Source organism: Aegilops tauschii, chromosome 7, assembly GCF_002575655.3.
Source record: "Aegilops tauschii subsp. strangulata cultivar AL8/78 chromosome 7, Aet v6.0, whole genome shotgun sequence".
Lineage (NCBI taxonomy): Eukaryota > Viridiplantae > Streptophyta > Magnoliopsida > Poales > Poaceae > Aegilops > Aegilops tauschii.
Genome location: NC_053041.3, coordinates 603,552,076 through 603,570,540, shown reverse-complemented (window position 1 = coordinate 603,570,540; position 18,465 = coordinate 603,552,076). Strand labels below are relative to the sequence as shown.

At 47.6% G+C, this 18,465-nt stretch overlaps 1 protein-coding gene across 1 annotated transcript; it reads right to left on the bottom strand.

The window, feature by feature from the left end:
- Nucleotides 1-200: 200 nt before the first annotated feature.
- On the bottom strand, nt 201-2,888 carry LOC109732006 (squamosa promoter-binding-like protein 10). Its single transcript, XM_020291189.2, has 3 exons — nt 2,094-2,888; nt 1,078-1,262; nt 201-986 (listed from the first exon to the last, which is right to left on the bottom strand). The coding sequence occupies exons 1-3, from the start codon at nt 2,759-2,761 to the stop codon at nt 622-624; spliced, it is 1,218 nt and encodes a 405-aa protein (XP_020146778.1). The 5' UTR covers nt 2,762-2,888; the 3' UTR covers nt 201-621.
- Between the last annotated feature and the right edge of the window lie 15,577 nt (nt 2,889-18,465).

Genomic DNA, 18,465 nt, shown 5'->3' with positions numbered 1-18,465 from the left:
CAAAAATGAATCAGGATCAAGTTTGCGTAAAAAGTACAACAAATTGATCGGATGAACCACAACTTACATAAGACATTATTAAAATCTTCATGAGATTTAACAAATCTGATTTGAAAATACTCAAATATATTTTTAAATGTTTATGAATTTTAAAAATCACACATTCAAATAAGTATTGACAGAAAGAAAATTCATGAATTTTAATAAATGCCCGCACACTTCAAAAAGTGTTTCACGTACTAACAAAAAATCATGAACGGGACAGAAAAGAGTGAGATGTGAACCGACGAGTGCTATATCGTACGTACATTATATATATGGGGACATAGAAACGGATGGCCTGTTGAATTGTTACAACACAGCCCAGAAAATACAAAAACGACAAAAAAGAACAGGCCGCCGGTGCAACAAGACGGGCAAACAAAAGAAAAAGCAACGGCCCGAGTGAAAGCCACGTGCGGGCGAGCGATGCGGGATGTGCGCGACGAGAATCAAACCTTTCACGATAGTTACAACAGGTTAGATCCAAGGGTTAGGAGCTTAGATGTGATATTCTTAGTGTGGTGTTTTAACAGTTGTTAGATCATAATTATGTTAAGCCTAATGCTCAAGATTCAACATCTACATAAAGTCCACCTCAAACATATGCATGCTGTTGTTGGCGTTGTCGTTGTTCTGGTCGGAGACCTCGCCATTGGCCGCCGCCGCCGCCGAGGGCATCGTGCTGGAGCTCACCGAGGAACACGACAGGATGTTGCTGTTATTGATGTTGTTGCGCAAGAGGGAGGTGATGAAGTGTTGCTGCTCCTGATGGTGGTGGAGCTGCATGGCGTTCCTGAGCTGCCGCTGTTGGTTGTCCTTCTCCGGCGCCGCACCGAGGGTGAGCGCCGTCGGCCTCGTCGCCGCTACCTCACTGGCCTGGCCCTGCTGGAGGCAGCTGATCGCGCTCGTGTTGGAGGAGATGGTCGACTTCGTCGTGCTCAGCGCTGATCAACAGATCGTACGTGCTTACAAATTAGCCCCGATAAATGGTGATCATTGCACTAGGAATTAGATAAAGCGAACGTGTCATCTTACTGTTGTTGTCGGCAGGGTAGGAACTGGAGATGGCGCCGGCGTTGGGTTTCTTGGAAGGCGGAGCCGAATCCTTGGACGACGCCGTCGTGCTGCCGGCCGCCGGCTTCCTCCGGCGACGGTTGTGCTCTGCGAGCCGCCTCCGGCAGCTCCTCTTGGCCTCGTCGAACTCCGTGAGCAGGTGGAACCTAAATCCGATCCAAAGTACAACAACTTAGGCTAAGCTAAACATAAACAGAATTCAAGTTGTATGTACCTAAAAAAAACTTAAAATTCTAGCTAGCTCAACAAGCCATGCATGCATGTGAACCCATATGCAAAAGTCTAGTCGCCACTGGCACCGCCACACAACATTGGTCAATGCGAGAAAAGCAGAGATATGGCCAGGGCAAAAGCCTGGCACAGGATCAGCCGCTCGTCGCAGCACGCAGCAGTCTGGAGTGGGCAAAAGCCTGCCCGAAGAACGCTGCCTTTTGGATCACCTTTTCTTTTCGATCAACAAGGAGTAGTGTTTTGTGTTGTCTTTTTTATTTGAGACAGGACAAGGCCAGATGAACCAAAAACAGAGCGAAGATTGAAAAGACAAACAGTTCCCACTAGCCAACCTGCAACCTAGCACGAGTACGGAGTATACTTGTGCAAGAACATGAGTTATCTTCGGGGCTGTTTGGTATGAGATTAAGTTTGTCTAAGGTTGCCACACTTAAGGTTAGGCAAGTTTGACCAATTTGGATGGGTGTCTGGTTCAAGCCACACCTTAGACAAGCCACAATAGGGTCCCACATCACATACACTCAAAAAGTGTGGCAAGATTCCCTTAGGCTTGCCAACTTGTGTTTTTCATTTTAAAGAATTTGTGTCTGGTTCAAGCCACACCTTAGACAAGCCACAATAGGGTCCAACCTTAGGCAAGTGTGACAGCATTGTATGGTAAAGTGTGGCATGATTAGGCCTAGAAACAAACAGCCCCTTCGTTTTTAGAGAGAGGGTTGATGCAAGAACATGAGTCTGACTCTGACCTGCTACATTGCTGGCAGAAGCGCTGCTGCTTGCCGGCGGCAGAGACGAGGGCGGCCTTGGCGTGGTACTCGCACACCTTGTGGCACCGGTGGTAGTGCTTGGCGCCCGAGAGGTCCGCCTTGCAGTCCTCCACCTGGCACCGAGGCGCCTGGTGGTGGGCGCGGCCGAATCCCAGCCCGAACACGCCGCCGAGACGGGACCGCATCAGCATCCGGTCCACGGCCAGCATGTCACCGGGGGAGAAGTAGGTCCGGTGGCCGAGGTTCAGCCCGATCCTCCCTGCGTCCCCCGCGCCGCCGCCCTCGCGCTTCATCATCCCGGGCGCCGGGTACACGTCGCCGTGGCCGTGCATGGTCATGGGCGGCATCTGCAGCTGCATCCCGGGCATGGGCGGCGGAGCCATGGGGAGGAGCCCGCCGGCGCCGCTCCCGTTCCGCGGCGGCGCAAGCATCTGCTGGTGCGGCGTCTCCTGGAACTGGCCGAAGGCGGCGGCGGCCGCCGCGAAGTCGAAGTTGTCGTACATCATGGCGGTCTGGTGGCGCTGGCCTCCTCCGCCGCCGGCCTGGACCATGCCGGCGTGCTCGAAGCCGACGTAGGGCGGCGGCTGCATTGCCCCGAACGGGAAGTCGTCGCTCGCAGCCGCGTTCATCCTGCCGCCGCTCATCATGGCCCGAGTGAGTGGTCGGTGTGAGCTCAAGAAGAGAAGACGGGGGGAGCTAGCAGCTGGGAGGCGTGTGGTTGGCTAAGCTATGAATCAGTGTGGTTGTGCTGTGCTGTGAAAGGTGGTGGAGGGCGCAGAGGTGGTTAAAAAGGCAGACAGGAGAGAGAAGAGATTGAGAGAGAGCAATGGGCGTAGTGTACTGTGGGGTAGAGAGAGGGAGAGAGAGAGAGTGATGGAGAGTTGAGGGGAGGAGAGTGATGAGTGTGTGCGTGTCCGTCGGCAATTAGGCAACTCCAATGTACGGACGTCCTTCGGATTTCATCCGTTTGGAAATGACAATGAGGCGGCATCCGGCCGTTTTCACGGCCTTATTTTGGCCGCATCTTGTTCGCATACATTTTTTAGGCTGCATTTCTTATATTATTTCATCAACGATTCTTTTGATACATTAAAGTACATTCATCAATTCTCGACTAGAATAGCAAGAGTAAAGAAAACAAGAACCACAAATAGACATCTTAAAAGATATCCAACTTCCGTAACTGCTCCCAAAAGTTGGATTAGTATCTTCTCAATACCTTCATTCTTGATCTGCGGATTCCCGATCTTGCATACTTCTTTCTTCTTCGATTCTATAGAAATAGACGTTGCTTCGCATTTAGTCTCATCTATAGCCTCTATTCTTGTAGCGAGTGCACGGACATCTATCAACTTTCTTTCTGTCAGTAGAACGATGTATTCTTCTTCCCATTACCAAAACTTGCATCCATCCTACACAAAAAAATTGAGTTTGAGCAAAGAGCTATCGAAAATGTGCTGAATCCGGGAGCACAACCAAGCAAAACAAGTACATACCCCATCGTTTTGGCACTTGAGGAACACCCATCCCGAATGTTCCGGCGTTGTACACGCAGTGCACGACCTTTCGCAGGTAGTCGTCGCACTTTATGAGCGGCAACGGTGCGCCGCCGAGTCTTTGGGCCAACACTGAGCCCGGACGACGGCCGGGCCTGTCTTTGCCAGCGAACCACCGACGTGATGGATCTGAGCGGCTAGAGACGGAATCAATACCTGCATGCGGCCTAGGGGCGTTGCCGAGGCTATGCGGTCCAGTACCCGGCCAATCCATGGCAAGGCGCAACCTCCGGTGGCCGGTGAGCTCAAATCCGGTAGGATCCGGTCCAATTCCGGTGGCCGGATGCGCTAAAATTAGGCGGCCGTGCTTTATAGCGACGCAGCCGAGAAAAATGGTATCGGTGACGGCTAGGGCAGGGGAAGTGAGGCGGGGGGCGGCTGGAGTGGGTGGGGGGAGGGGAGAAGAAAAATGGGCGACTGTGTCCCGAGGGGCGAGCCAGGGGAGGACAAGGGCACGCGTTGCGCCCGTCCGTCCGTGTCCGTTTTGACGCAAACACGCCCCAAATTTAGACTGGAAATGGCTAGAAAGCGGACGAAAACAAACATTTGTCCGTTTGCTCCCGCATATTATGCAGTGTTTTCTGTCCGTTTACCCCTAAACGAACGTGACCGGACCATTTGACGTGGTGCTTTCGAGTTGGCCTTACTCTTTGGCGGGTAGCTTGTCCGGGATTGGCATGCATGTGTCAGCTGCCTCACTGGACGAAGATGGCCGGGCCTTCTCCTTGGTGTTCCGCTGCAACACGTCGCCGTGGTTGTTTTGGAGAGAGAAACATATACCCCTCACAGGGAAGACATGCGTGGACGCTCGTGTGGACTATACCGCTATCGATTTGATTTGATTATTTCTCACTGTTTTTCTTGTGCTTGCAAAATCAAAATACGAGGCTGATTCGAACATGCACTCACGTGATCTTCTTTGGGCCGGATGTGTCCTCGACCTTTTGTGTCCTTTACTCAAGATTTTTCTCATCAAAATGCATCGGGGTCGCTCTTACACTACTTGTGCAGTCCACAAATTGTACACTGTAACGTGTACTGCAGGTTTTAGGATTTCCTTTTTATTAGAGCGTTTGCTAACTAACAGGTACCTGATCTCCGCGTTAGTCCTTTTCTTCTTCGCATGAGGCCAAAGGCGGGGTTGACATGAGGAGCGACAGCGACGATCGTTAGCCACTGCGACACCAAACTGTGAATGAGCGCGAGCTAGCGGGAGCGAGTCCAAAACTTGACGTGTGCGGGTCAGGGGTGCAGGGTCATCGAAGTTGCTGTAGTTTGGAGGGCTCTAGAGGGTAGTCGTGGCGGTGGCCAACACGACGGTGGGGGCAGGTTAAGGGCAGGCCAGGATGACGAGGTGGTGCACCGCAACGCCAGCCGACCACGGGGAGCAGAGGCAGGCGGTTAGGGTTGGGTAGGTCGTGGGGGAGCAGAAGGAAACACTGCAGGAACCATCGTCTTTCTTTTTCATTTTTTTTCCCCAAGAGGGTTTTTCATATTGTTGGGTCCCTGCATGAGGCGAACCACAGACTGCACGTCCAGTTGATCATGTGTGCATGCCTGCGTTCTATAGAAAAACGAAGCAGACATGCAGAAAGACCAAGCGAAGGGAAGCGGAGAGGACTAAACAAAGACCACCACACTTGTGATATGATCATTTTCTGTTTGTTTCCTGCGGGCAGACGACACCTACCAAGGAGCCATGGAGCAGTTGGTGCTTCCTTGAGGGCAGCTTGGCTGCTGTCTGGTGCAGCCCGGCTTTTCTCTGTTAACACACCAGCAGCTAGCCAACACTCAATGGAAACATGAGCTATTTTCTTTGAGCAAGAAAATGAGATGTTTAAGTTACCCCCTAGATGATGAAACTTAGTTAACTAACATTATACGAGTTTGGAGCGTGAGGAATAACTGGGTTGTGGATGAAGAAACCCTTTGATGGCATGCTTGTCAATAGAATAGCAAAATCATGGGATGGCTTAAATGAATATTTTTTTTTTACAGAATAACAAGTTTTTTAGAATATACATAATAACAAGTGACAGTTCGCAATTGCACAAGCTTGCTTAATAAGCGCAAATCAAGCTATTAATGTAATCGCTGATTCTGCTAAATATATTTCTATATTGTAAGCTATGTTTGGGGAAGCAAATGCATTGAACTATAGGTGAATTCATGCATACATAATGTTTTGTACATATAATGCAATGATGTTTCGCGAAAGCACGGTCAGGCTCATAGCAAAAGTCCTTTGCATTATTCATGTAGTTGGCAACAGTGTTGAATTTCTTGTTGACAGTACAAAATGTAGCACATAACCATAACAACAAACATGCACATCACCTCATATAATTGCAATTGATGCTCATAATTAAATTATAGTCAATGAATGACAATTGATGAGTCGATGAAGAAAAATTACCTACTATATAGACTTGCACCCCTTGTCACAGCTCAACAAGACGTTTTGCAACAGTGAAATATCAGCAATTTGTTAATATTGCTGGTACATGTAAGCTATTTGCAATCACCATTGAAAGAATCTATATTTGTGGTGCTTCAACATGTTCTGTGCCACATGTATCACTTACAAAATATCAACACCCGAAACGTAGGACTTCGACACCACCGCCCACCCAATCCCCCTCCTGGTCCCATTTCCTTCCACCCCGCCCTTTCTCCCCCTTGTTTTGCATCCGCACCCTCCACCTTCACTGCCGCTGTTGTACGTCTCCGGCCGCTACAGAGGCATTGCCGGACGTCCGCAACCAGCACCGACGCGCCCGCTCGCCGTTAGGATGGAGCTTTCCACCTTGGAGCTGTTTGTACCTAGGTACACTCCGCCCCCTGTCGACGACCTCCATGGCGGACACCACGCCCGACAAGTGTTCGGTCAAATGTCATTGAGCTTATTTTCAAATTCTATGTCGTTTTTTAGAGTACGAAAGATGGTGAGCTACTCGACTATGGAGGATGAGTTGTTGTGTGATGCGTGGCTGGCCGTATCCACAGATTTCGTAGGTAGGAGCAGAGGGGGGCCCTTCTAGGAGCAAGCAAGTGCATGAAAAATTTCACGCACGAAAGCACATTGCGCCCTACGACATGTACATAATTCAACCACGCAACATGAGGTCATTGTCGTATCGCTGTCGCGCTATCCAGATTAGCGTCTTCAAGTTTTGCGACATGGTTCGTCAGCTTGAGGCATGGTGGCCATTGCACGCGGCGGAGGACGAGATCGTAAGTTTTTCTTCGTCTTGCTCAACTTATCGATTGATTCATTCACTCAATGTTGGTCTACACATTATATATAGCCCGCACGCGCTGCTGTGGTGTACCGCATGATAGAGGGATGACCATTTGCATGTACACACTGTTGGTTGAGCTGAAGAGGTAGACATCCGGGATCTAGTCGAATTCGAGACCTTATTGTACTAGACTTAATTTGCATGGTATGTATAGATGATTTGTGCTAATTTTTATCCAAACTTTGATGAATATCGGCCGATTTGCATGAATTTTGTTCGGTTAGTTAAAATGCGGGTTGAAGGGTATGCGGCTAGCGTTGAATGGCATCGTCCCGCATCCGTGTCCGCTGACTGGTCACTCTATCCACGGAACGGATACAGGAGAAAATTTGTGGGTTGCCATTGGAGATGCCATAACGGTTATTTCAGAAAATTGCCAAGTTCGGTACCGGAACGATATACACTCCCCCCTGCCATTTTTTACCGTATCGTGTACAGTGCCGTCTGCTTTCTGCATCTAGGCTTCTCGCTCTTGGACGGACGTCTTAAATAACCAGACGGTAAGAAAAAACATGCATGCACAGTGATCCGGTCCTACGTGCACACCGACGCATTTCTCTTATATGTACTCCATGCCTTCGTACGTGATGCACAGTAAAATTGTAGCAGCAACCAGCTGCGCGCAGCCGGCACATTTGCACGTACTGAACGTACGTACGTAATTACCACGCGGCCGGGTAAATGCACTCATACTACATGGCTAGCAGCACACCTGAAGCAGATGTTTTTTTTTAATCCATGCCTTCGTACACAGTTACTTGCGATGTATGTGTTTTACTTGACCTCTTTTTTACATGGAACAAGGCCATGCACGCACATCACTACACTGCACGTACACCCCACGCACACACATTACACATATACAAGTGTCCTTTAGTAACGTTTGGATGACAGAGATCTAAATAATTATGCGAGTCGCACTGAAATTTTTATGGTTTTGCTAAGGCTCAACTACTGAGTTTTCCTTAGTCTCAGTTGATTAAGATTTCTGAGGTCTCGGTCTATTCGAAATAACAGATCAGAGCAACAAAGAATGAAATATGTTGAGCATGTACCGCTTACCGTGAGAGCGTTGAGATCAGCCATTGGCGACGGGTGCCAACGAAACAAATAGAGGGGCTACTAGCCTTGGGCGCCATGCTTGATGTGCTGACGGTTGGTTTGATGACAATGTTTCCTAGTTCACCATTTTAGATCCAGCGCTTCACGCTCTCGATTACTAAAGGCACCATAGCTTGGGCTTGGGCTCGGCTTTGCGAGTCAATGCGTGCTTGGAGGTCGGCCCTGGTCGCGGCTGTGGCCATAATTATTTTTTTTCTATTCGAGGCAAACCTTGTTGGCTTTCCTTCTCTGCCATTTCATCTCGTGGTTTTCGGTATGAGTATCATTTGGCACCGACTCCGGCGGCGTTCACAGGGCCAGTTGCGCGGGTGGCTGTAATGCGGCCTTGTCGAGGGTCACGTTGATTGGCCGGTTAAGAGAAGTGTCCCACCTTGCCGAGGACCCCTTGGAGTTTGCAGGATCCGCATATTGTCATGCCTACGGTATGAACGTGAACTACTAAGAACAATATGTACTACTTGTGAAGAAATTGACATAAGTAGGATAAACATAATTAAGCGAGTCGGGTTAATTATATACCAGTTCTTCCTCGAGTTTCTTCGTTTGGTGATCCGCGAAAAATGTCCCCTATTCTCGTCATAATGGTACCAGACCCTGAATAGTTATATTCAAGTGGGTCTTTGAATTGCTGAAATTGCGTGTCCCACTTGAGCTTGTTCCCAACGAGGATGTGGTTAGTCAATGTCTTTGATCACAGGTCCCTCTCCTATGATGCCCTGTAATCGACTAGAGGGCCCTGGTTGCGCGCCTTGAAAACGTTCCATTCCTCTTCAATAATCATAGGCCACTTCTCCTGGACCTCGGAGAAATCTTTGAGAAGAAATTTCTTTCTGGTGGTGGATTTCCTATCAGTCAAGTTCTTGGAGAACTTGGTGATTGTGTGGTTATTTACCAGATTCTTTGGATAAGATAGGTTGTCATACTCATTAGGGAACTTGAATTTTGTGTGCAATCATCTCAGGTGTCGTAGGTTATCTTTCTATCCCTTAGATTGGTCTTGTTGATGATGCAGACTTCTCGAAGGATGACACCTAGGGCATTGCCGAAGTGAGACAATGCCTTCCTCGGAGTAACAAGCTCAACACCGGAGTCCACTCGAGTGACCACAAGCCTGTCGGTGCCGGATCGTAGGCTTCCGCCCCTGGTTTTGTAGCATCGTCCTCATCAGGATTTTAGCTGGTCTCCTCTTCAGGACTATAGTCCTCATCAGGATTACCTTTGTCCTGATCGGCGGGAATATAAGGATCCCCGAAGGCACTGCCGATCACATAGACCTTATCCGGATTGATCTTTGAAGTACCATCATAGGGGTTGTCTTCCTACACGTCCGTATATGCCCCTTGGTCACTGGGACCATACTGTGCAGACGAAGATACATCGTCCTCCCCCGTGTTGCCCGAATAAGTCGACTACGAAGAAGAGCTGGTGATGCCGTCGTCTCCGTACATCTTCAAACAAAAGATAAAACCGTTGAATAATACTCAAATGCATCTACAAAACCTATAGAATTACTACCAAGTATTTATATAATTCACAGAAATTATTGGCATGACCTTTCCTAAAAATAGGACATATGAATGCCAGGAATTTCACGAAACAAAAAATAACCAATGTTTCGCCAAAACATTGGCAACTCTATACATTCCCTGTAGAAAATATACACATATAGCACGAAATAATTCGCCAGCAAAACACAAAATGTGTGCATCCAAAAATCCAATCACATTCATCACATTGACAATTAAAACTACAAAAATTCAACTACATTTCATCACATCTATCACCAACACAATTCACAATGTTGCAACTACAACTAATTAACTCTAAAATGGAGCAATGTATAGCAATTAGAACAAATATGTGTACAAACTTGCCCAATTTTTATAAAGATTAACTCACGTGCCAGCGAAATCGAGCTATGGTGCTTGGTGACGAGGGCGTCGGTGGGGCGGGAGGCGGATGTCGGATGCGAGGAGGCCGGTGCCGGCACCGCCGGACACAAGGTCGAGCTATGGCTGAGGGTGGCGGCAGCGGCGTAAACCGACGCATAGTGGTCGACATGCAAGGAGGCGTCCTCGAGCGCGATAGGAGGCAAAGTCGCCTGTGGTGTCGTGGGGGAAGCGAGGTCGAGGGGGCAACGACGGCGCGTGCTTACGCGCGATGTAGGGTGCAAAATGAAGGGATGATTTTGTTTCCCCTAAAACAGCTAAGACCGCACCAAAAATATCATTGGCGTTGCTAACGTCAACAACGCCATAGATATTTTCAGCCATTTTGGAGTAAAAATATTTTTTCCTTTATTTTAGAGCATCGCTTTGTACTTTTATTTTGCTATGTGTTCTCTTTTGTTATTTACTATTTTTTGTTAATTTAAGTAACAGTAATTTTCATTTATTAGATTGATACAGAGTGTAGTTGATACAAATTATGGTTAAAGAGATACATAATTCAAGTATGACGACGCCCGTTTCACAATCCTCTAGATGGATTAATTTTTGTCTCGGATAATGTACTTCTACTCATTCTTGTGTACTCTTCTTTGTTCGGGTCATTATCTTTTTCCGCTGGGTAGACGCCAGATTGGCCAAAGTCTTCCAATAGCTCAACGACACGGCTTGACTTTGTCTGGTCGGTTATGTAGAAGCATTGGGCCAACTCTCCTTCTTGTCCATCCTTATGATCTTCGGCTGCCTCTTGGTTGGTCCCTCTTTCTGGCTCTTCGTCGAAAGGGTTTTTCGCTTCCTCATCTGCCGCCCCTTCTTGTTGTCCATCCTGATGATCTTCTTCATGTTCGGCACTTGCCTTGGTGTCGTTCGAAAGGGTATCCCGCTTCCTCGTCTGCCGCCCTTCTTCTATGTCCTGATCATCTTCTTCATGTTCGGCTGCCTCTTGGTCATTCCTTGGTGTCGTTCGAAAGGGTATCCCGCTTCCTCATCCGCCGGCCCTCCGACGTTGGCATCCTACATGTCCTCACGTGCCTTGTACAATGTGTATAACCATACATGAACTCATGTTTGAGCAAATGCATCTTCACACGGGCAGTAGAAGGGTCGATCAGATCTTCATTCTTACACTTCTTACACGGACATAATATCGCCGTTTACCCTTTTGATTCATATCTTCCAAAGCCACCTTGAAGAACCCATTTATAGTTCGATCCATATGCATGAAACGTTCGATCGATCTAGTTGCACCTACAAGAGTATATGTATATAGGAAAAATTTTATATATAACTAACGAGGTCACCAAACATTTCAGCATTACCTTTGCTAAAAAAATGTACATATATTGAGCACTAGAAATTTGACGAAAACAAAATTTGGGCCTGACCTAGATTATAGACGAATATGACTGAGCTAATCGTCGATAGATCGATCGAGGCATCAAAGGTTGGCCATATGTATATGTATGGATTTGTGGAGCGATCGGAGAGTGATATGGACAGATGATTTCAAGAGAGGAGTGGCAGCTATATATAGGCGAGGGAGATGCCTCTGTAAAATATAATCACAACTGACGATGCTTTACTGGCTTCTCTCACAGGTGGCGTGTCTCTTGTAGGGATGCCACTACCATGTGCGACCCAAAAAGTGGGCCCACATAATGTACTGGTGACGCGACGAAACGTACCACGCCACTAGTAGTCAGAACGGTGATTATGTGAGTTGCTTTGGCACGCCATTAAGTTGCTCGCGCCTGGCCAGACTAATGGCACGCCACCAGTTTAGATTGTGAGTAACAATTACTGCAGTAGTGAACACCGTACGACATGAAGGAACCTCGATACTCTCATGTTCTAAGGAATTAGGCATACGTTAACTACTTCATGATTTATACTTATAACTAAATGACGGTGTGATCCCGGAGTATATCAACCAGTTGGGTCTGTTCAACACATGTGTTATTCCAACAATATGTCCTCAAAATTGTTGGCATCCTCGTTACTTTAACTATGCCCATGATAAAAAAAATATAGGACCATCATGCAACAATTAAGCTAGTCTTAGAGGTGAGACTAAAATTATATTTATCGTTTATTATTTCACACATGCACATGAGTTTTCCTCTAGGCCTCGTGGTTATTGCAGACTCCTGGACCATTGCAATTATAGAACGGAAAATAAACATTAATTGTGAACATGGAAATAAGTATAATAACTTTTATTATTACCTCTAGGGCATATTTCCTTCAGCTCCGACACCGGATAGGCATCCGTGCAACTGACTAGTAGGAACTAGCTCCTAAAGGCACATGATGCCTGAGTTGTTGATGTGGTGCATACTCCCGCGCGTAGGCAGTCAGACGTCCCACATCAGGGCATCGAGGAGCCACGCCGATTCATCGGAGCAGAAGTTGCGTGATCCGAAAAGGATGACCTTCCCCAAAACCAGCTCATCGCCAGTAGCCGATGAAATGGAAACCATCTGCACCATATCTCGAAAGATGCTATGCCCCACGGTGTGTGTGCCAACTATCATAGATATAATCCTGACAATAGACTGGGGGTGTGTATGGAGCGTAGAACTACCGGGGTGCAATTGGGAGTACATGTATACAGGTTAAAGCCCTCTATGGTGGAGGTAATACCTTGCTTCTTTTTTGTGGTGTTGTTCTCTTGCGTATAATGTGATTACAATTGTTTCGAACCCCTAGCCTAGCGCTCAAGGTAGGCTTAGATAGAGTATGCCATGCACCAGAGCCACAATGCCTAGTCATAAGTGCTATGTATAACAACATACTAAATACGGGCAGTTTCATGTCAATTACAAGTGATAACAGGCGTCTTAAACAGCTACTGGAGGCGCTAGGTAATGCTTGGTCTTTAATGCGTAGTGGAGCTCCATTGAATGCTTCTGGACTGCTGTAAAAACCGATAGGCCGAGTGATGGAAATCAGATTGACGGGCAAACCGACTGATGGTCCACTTCGCCGGGTTGCCCACCCCTTGTCGCTTTTTTTTTTTTTGAGTGGTAAACCAACTTTGTTAACTTGGAGTATGGTTTACAGGAATAACAGGTCATGGGGACTCCCCAACCAAAATGGCGCCCAACATCTAAAGAAGATGAAAATTTAGTTAAATTGTGTGCATCATAATTTAAATGACGTCCTTCAAAAATGAACTTGCAGCTGATGAAGGCCTTCGATCGGTCGATAATCTCCTTTATGGTAGCGATGTAAGTTCCTTCAGTTCCTTCCTTTATCTCCCCCACTACTGTTTGGCAATCACATGCAATGACGACTTGATTCAAAGATAAAACAAGCGCTAGGGCTAGAGCTTCACAGCAAGCAAGGGCCTCCAGCTAGGTGGATCACTTATATCTCCAAAAGTCATAGCCGATTAGCCCAAGAACTGTCCCATATGGTCTCTGCAAATTGCTGCGGTTGCTCCCCTTCCACCATTCCATGAGAGATCCCCATCAACATGAAGTTTTGCCACTCCCGAGGGTTGAGCTTTCCATATGTTTGGACCCCTTTGCACTGGTAGTTCATGCACTCCCCGCTTCTCAATCACCAGCACCCACCCCTTGTCGCTAATATTGACTTGGTCTATAGTGTACATGGGCCTGGGCCTTTAGCTAGGCTTTTGGTCGTCGTGGGCCTACCTGGTGAGGAATTACCCCGTCAACAAGACTCAAGGTTTGGTGTTACTTGATTAGAGAACGGAAAGAGAAAGACACAAAATGTATTGAAACTTCCAAATAAAGTTTTTCTATGGGGTTAATGAAACTCATGTTTGGCTTTTGCGTTGTGGAAAATTTTCTTTGGTGCATTCCTATGATCCAAGAAATAGACAAGAATAGGAAAGGGGTTCTTTTTTCTTAAGGCTGTAGTCAGCATTTTTGTTTCTCCAAATTTATTTTGCTCCCAAAGAGCCTCGTAAATGTGAACATAGGGATTTGAAGCCCGGTAGACGAAGCCATGCCCGCATAGCTCCACCACCTCACCAAGAGTCACTTCTCTTGAACATCATTTTATGACAAGTATACATACCACAAAAACTAGTGCCTAAATATGACTGTAGCACACATTTGAAACCGAATATTTGTAATTTGAATAGCACCATTCACTGGTAGAAAATGGGCCTTTAGTCCCGGTTCGCAAAGGCCTTTAGTCCCGGCTGTGCAACCGGGACTAAATATGCGCGACTAAAGACCCTCCCCCCTTTAGTCGCGCCTCTTACGAACCGCGACTAAAGGCTTTAGTCCCGGTACTCGTGGCTAACCGGGACTAAAGGCCCGTCCTTTAGTCCCGGTTCTCGTGGCTAACCGGGACTAAAGGCCTCCTCCGCAGGTTTAAACCTGGTTTTTTTGCGAATTTTTTATTTTTTTTATTTTCAAATTTCTGAATTATTTTAACCTCTAATCTCTAATCACCACCCCTCATCACTGCTCAATTTATCCTCTAATCTCTAATCACCCCTCATCATTCCAAATCATCTAACTTCCCGGACGGTCACCCATCCTCTCACTACTCCAGCCTGAGCACGCTTAACTTCCGGGTTCTATTCTCCCTCGTTTCCAAGTCTGCACTTGTTGTTTTCCTGACAATAGTAGGATGTCAATTCTATAAACCCTCAGGAATTTAGCTTGAGCATGAAGTGACACATTTCACTGTTTGAGTTTGAAACTTTTGTTTTAAAAAACAATAATTATTTAGTAACACTAATATTTCTGGAATAATTAGTTTGACCATTGTTTGACCACTGTTTGACCACAGTTTGATCAGATTTGACCAAAATTAAAAAAAAACTGAAATAATTATTTAGTAACACTAATATTCTAGAATAATTAGTTTGACCATTGTTTGACCACAGTTTGACCACAATTTGAATTTTTTTTGAATTTTTTTGCCTCTCCAGATCTTAAAAGCCCCGTATCTTTTTTTCTGTCAGGTTTTTGAGGATTTTGAAAATGTTTAACGGGGTTCCCCCGATTAAATTCGGATGTAACTTTTCGAGTAGATGATTTTTCATATTAAAAACATTTTCATCCGAGTTCGTATGCAAAAGTTATGCCCATTTTAAGAATTTCCAGAGAGATTTTGCAAATAAAGTCGAAATTCATATTTGTTAATTTTCCCAACAACTAGACCACATATCACATGAGAAACTTATTTTATTTTATTTTTTTGACATTTCCATCATTTTGTTTTGGTTTTTCTAAAACTGAAAAGGCGGTGGGGGGGGGGGGGGTTGATGGGCCCTTTAGTACCGGTTGGTCTGGCCAACCGCGACTAAAGGACTAACCTGTAGTCCCGGTTGGTCTGGCCAACCGCGACTAAAGGACTAACCTTTAGTCCCGGTTGGTCTGGCCAACTGCGACTAAAGGCCTTCGGGCCAGCCTGAGGACCAGCCAGGCCAACCGGGACTAAAGCCCCTCCCGTCCGCCAGCTGTCGACCGAGCGTGCTGGGCCCAGATAGTTGGTCGCGGGTCTCCTCCCGAACCGCGACTAAAGACCTCTTTGGTCGCGGTTCGATTATTTTGGGGACTAATGGGGGCGTATGGAAGCCTTTTTTTCTACTAGTGATTGAAAAATGTAAATCTCTACTCTCCATGTAGGACCCATATGGCCGATCACATTTTGCACCATACATATCGTGCTAGTAGTATTATACTACTTGGCGTAGCATGCATGATGTTTGTGCATCCCTAAAAAAATTAGCATGACATTTCGAAGCTTAGAAAACACACACTTGAATATAATACGGCAGGAGAGGACCATCTAGCTGCTCTATATACGTACGGAAAGTTGTGGTACTATACTACGTGCTTGCGTGTGCTTACTACGTACACGCGCAAAAGGAATGATCGCGCACGTATGACGTACGTACGTGGTGTAGGCGGCATAACTCGATGATTAATTGGCTATTCATGTCATCCGCCACCGATGGATCTTTCGTGCAAACGTGCACGAATCTTAGCTACGGTACATCCAAATGTATCCAGCGACGTGTGGCATTTAAGCTTCCATGCATGGCTGGCTAGCTAGCTGCTCGTTGGCTTGCATGTCATAGCTCCGCATGCATGTTACCCGCTTTGAGTGTCACACGGGTACGTAGGTAGCTAGCTACGCGATCGATCCTACTAGTACTGGTTTGTACACCACGTATGGCATACATGTACGCACCATGTAAAAGCATCTACAGCCGCGCGCCCCAAATCCTCCTCAAACGTCCGGGTTGGCCGCCCGGTCACTAACCGGTCATGATTTTTTGACCCAGTTGGACACCTCAAATGGGCCTCAAACGCCCGGGCTGATCGGCACCCCTCATATCCAACCCAAATTTGAGGCGGTTATGGGGGCGCCCGACCGCCACGTCGGACCCGGTCCATGTTCGCCCACCTGACCCCACATATATTCGTCTCCATCCGCTCGCTGGAGCAAACCCTGGCCACTTCACTCCGCTCCACTCCCCTTCATTCCCCTCCACCACCCAAGCTCACCTCCGGTGGTTTCCAGCCTTCTCCGGCATGGCCGGCAGTGGATCAAACTCCGACCAGTCCGGATTCATCGACTGGGGTGTCGTCCCGTGTGAATTGGAGGAGGCAATGGTGGTCCACATTGCACTCCACAGCTCCCAGGAGGACAGCGCCCGGCCTACGGACGGATCCGTCCGCCGCGACGCCCTAGCGTCGGCTCACCGGGCACCCGGGTCCTCTGGTGCTGGATCCTCGCGGTCCCGGCAGTCGGAACACCTCTCCTTCCCCATCATAGATCAGGTAGACTATGAGTCCCACCCGGAACAGGCGGCCCGCCATGAGAAGGAGAGGATAAGGGCCGCCGAGGCCTGTATCACGGCGAAAATGGCGGCGGCGGAGGCGGCTGATGCAGTGGCACGGGTGGCCATCCGCGCCCGCATTGTGAAGAAACGACAGCGAAGAAACACGCGCGCCCTCGGCCGTGAGCAGAATCGGGCGGTCCATGCCATGGCCGGACTGCCACCAAAGGAGGAGAAGGAGGACAGCTCCGGCGACGAGTAGATCCGGCTCGATCCATACTGCGTCTTCGACCGGTAGTTCCGCAAGAAAGATGGCAAGGGTGTCGGGAAGGCCAAGGGTAGCAATGGATGAACTCCACCTTAGCCAAACATGCTAAATTTTGGTAGTCTGATGGCAGCATGTTTAGTTAGTAGTGATGGAGTAGTCGGACGATGTGTGTGCATCGACGTAGTTGCATGAATTTATGGGAATTGAGATATAATAATTGAGGTGTTCGGATGTGGATTACATTATTTGAAGGGTGATGAGCCGGATTTGCTAAGTCCGGCTGTAGATGCTCTAAACCCCCCCCCCCCCCCCCCCCCCCACCCCTTCGTTCTCTCTCTCACACACAATCTCTCTCGATTTACATTGGCCGACCCTAACTATCTCTCCTGCCTACTCGCAAAAAAAATAAAAATCTCTCCTGCCATTTGTATGCAAGAACACAAAGGGAAGAAAATAGGGACAAGGAAACAAATATCCACGGTAGATATCATTACAGCATTATTAACTGGATCCACATTCTGACATGCGTGCGTGCATTAGTTAGATTACCATTGAATTCGGTGGGGGCAGGATCCTCTTCCCAGAGATTTGGCCCCAGAGGCGGTAGTTATGGAGGGCTAGGCTAGCTAGGTGGTGGCGGAGTACACGTCCTTTGCTCTAGCGCAAGCAAGTCGACTGCTCACAGATCCATATGTATGTAACGTTGGATACTCCAGTGCAGATGAATCGAATGGCTCCATCAAATGCCATCGACATTGTTGTTTTTCCCTTTTGACAATAGGCATGGGACAACGTTAAGATAGAGTAAACCCATGCACGGATGCATATGAACTTCATCGACCATAAATACTGGGGCGGTTATGCAAACTTGAATGAGTACGTAGTCATACGTGGATCTACAGTGCGTGATCTACCCATAGATCCTGTATTTATACGCGAGCCCGTGGCAATGATTTACCTGGACCATTTCACACTGTTTTCGCGTTGGCCCGGGGCTTGGCCCAGTCCTACTACGCCACTGTTCATACGAGTATATACATGTCGGCCGTACGTACGCCATTACATTGATCGACTGATCAAGAGCTAGATAGCTAGCCCAAGATACGCGTTCGCATGATCGCGTCACGTGCATGCATGGTGTACGTAAGCACGCACGCAGCCGGGCGTGGCCGTAACGCGGCATACAGATCGATATGCACTTGCTTACGCGTACGCGTACGTGCCAAGTTAGTATCGGCGCACGTACGGGCCGGCCGGCCTGCTCTTGGGAACCGTTAGAACGTAGGCAGGTGCATGTGAGCATGCATATGCCTTAATGTGCATGGCATGATGGCAAGATATGTATACACACGAATACACGATCCTCCTTTCATTTGATATCA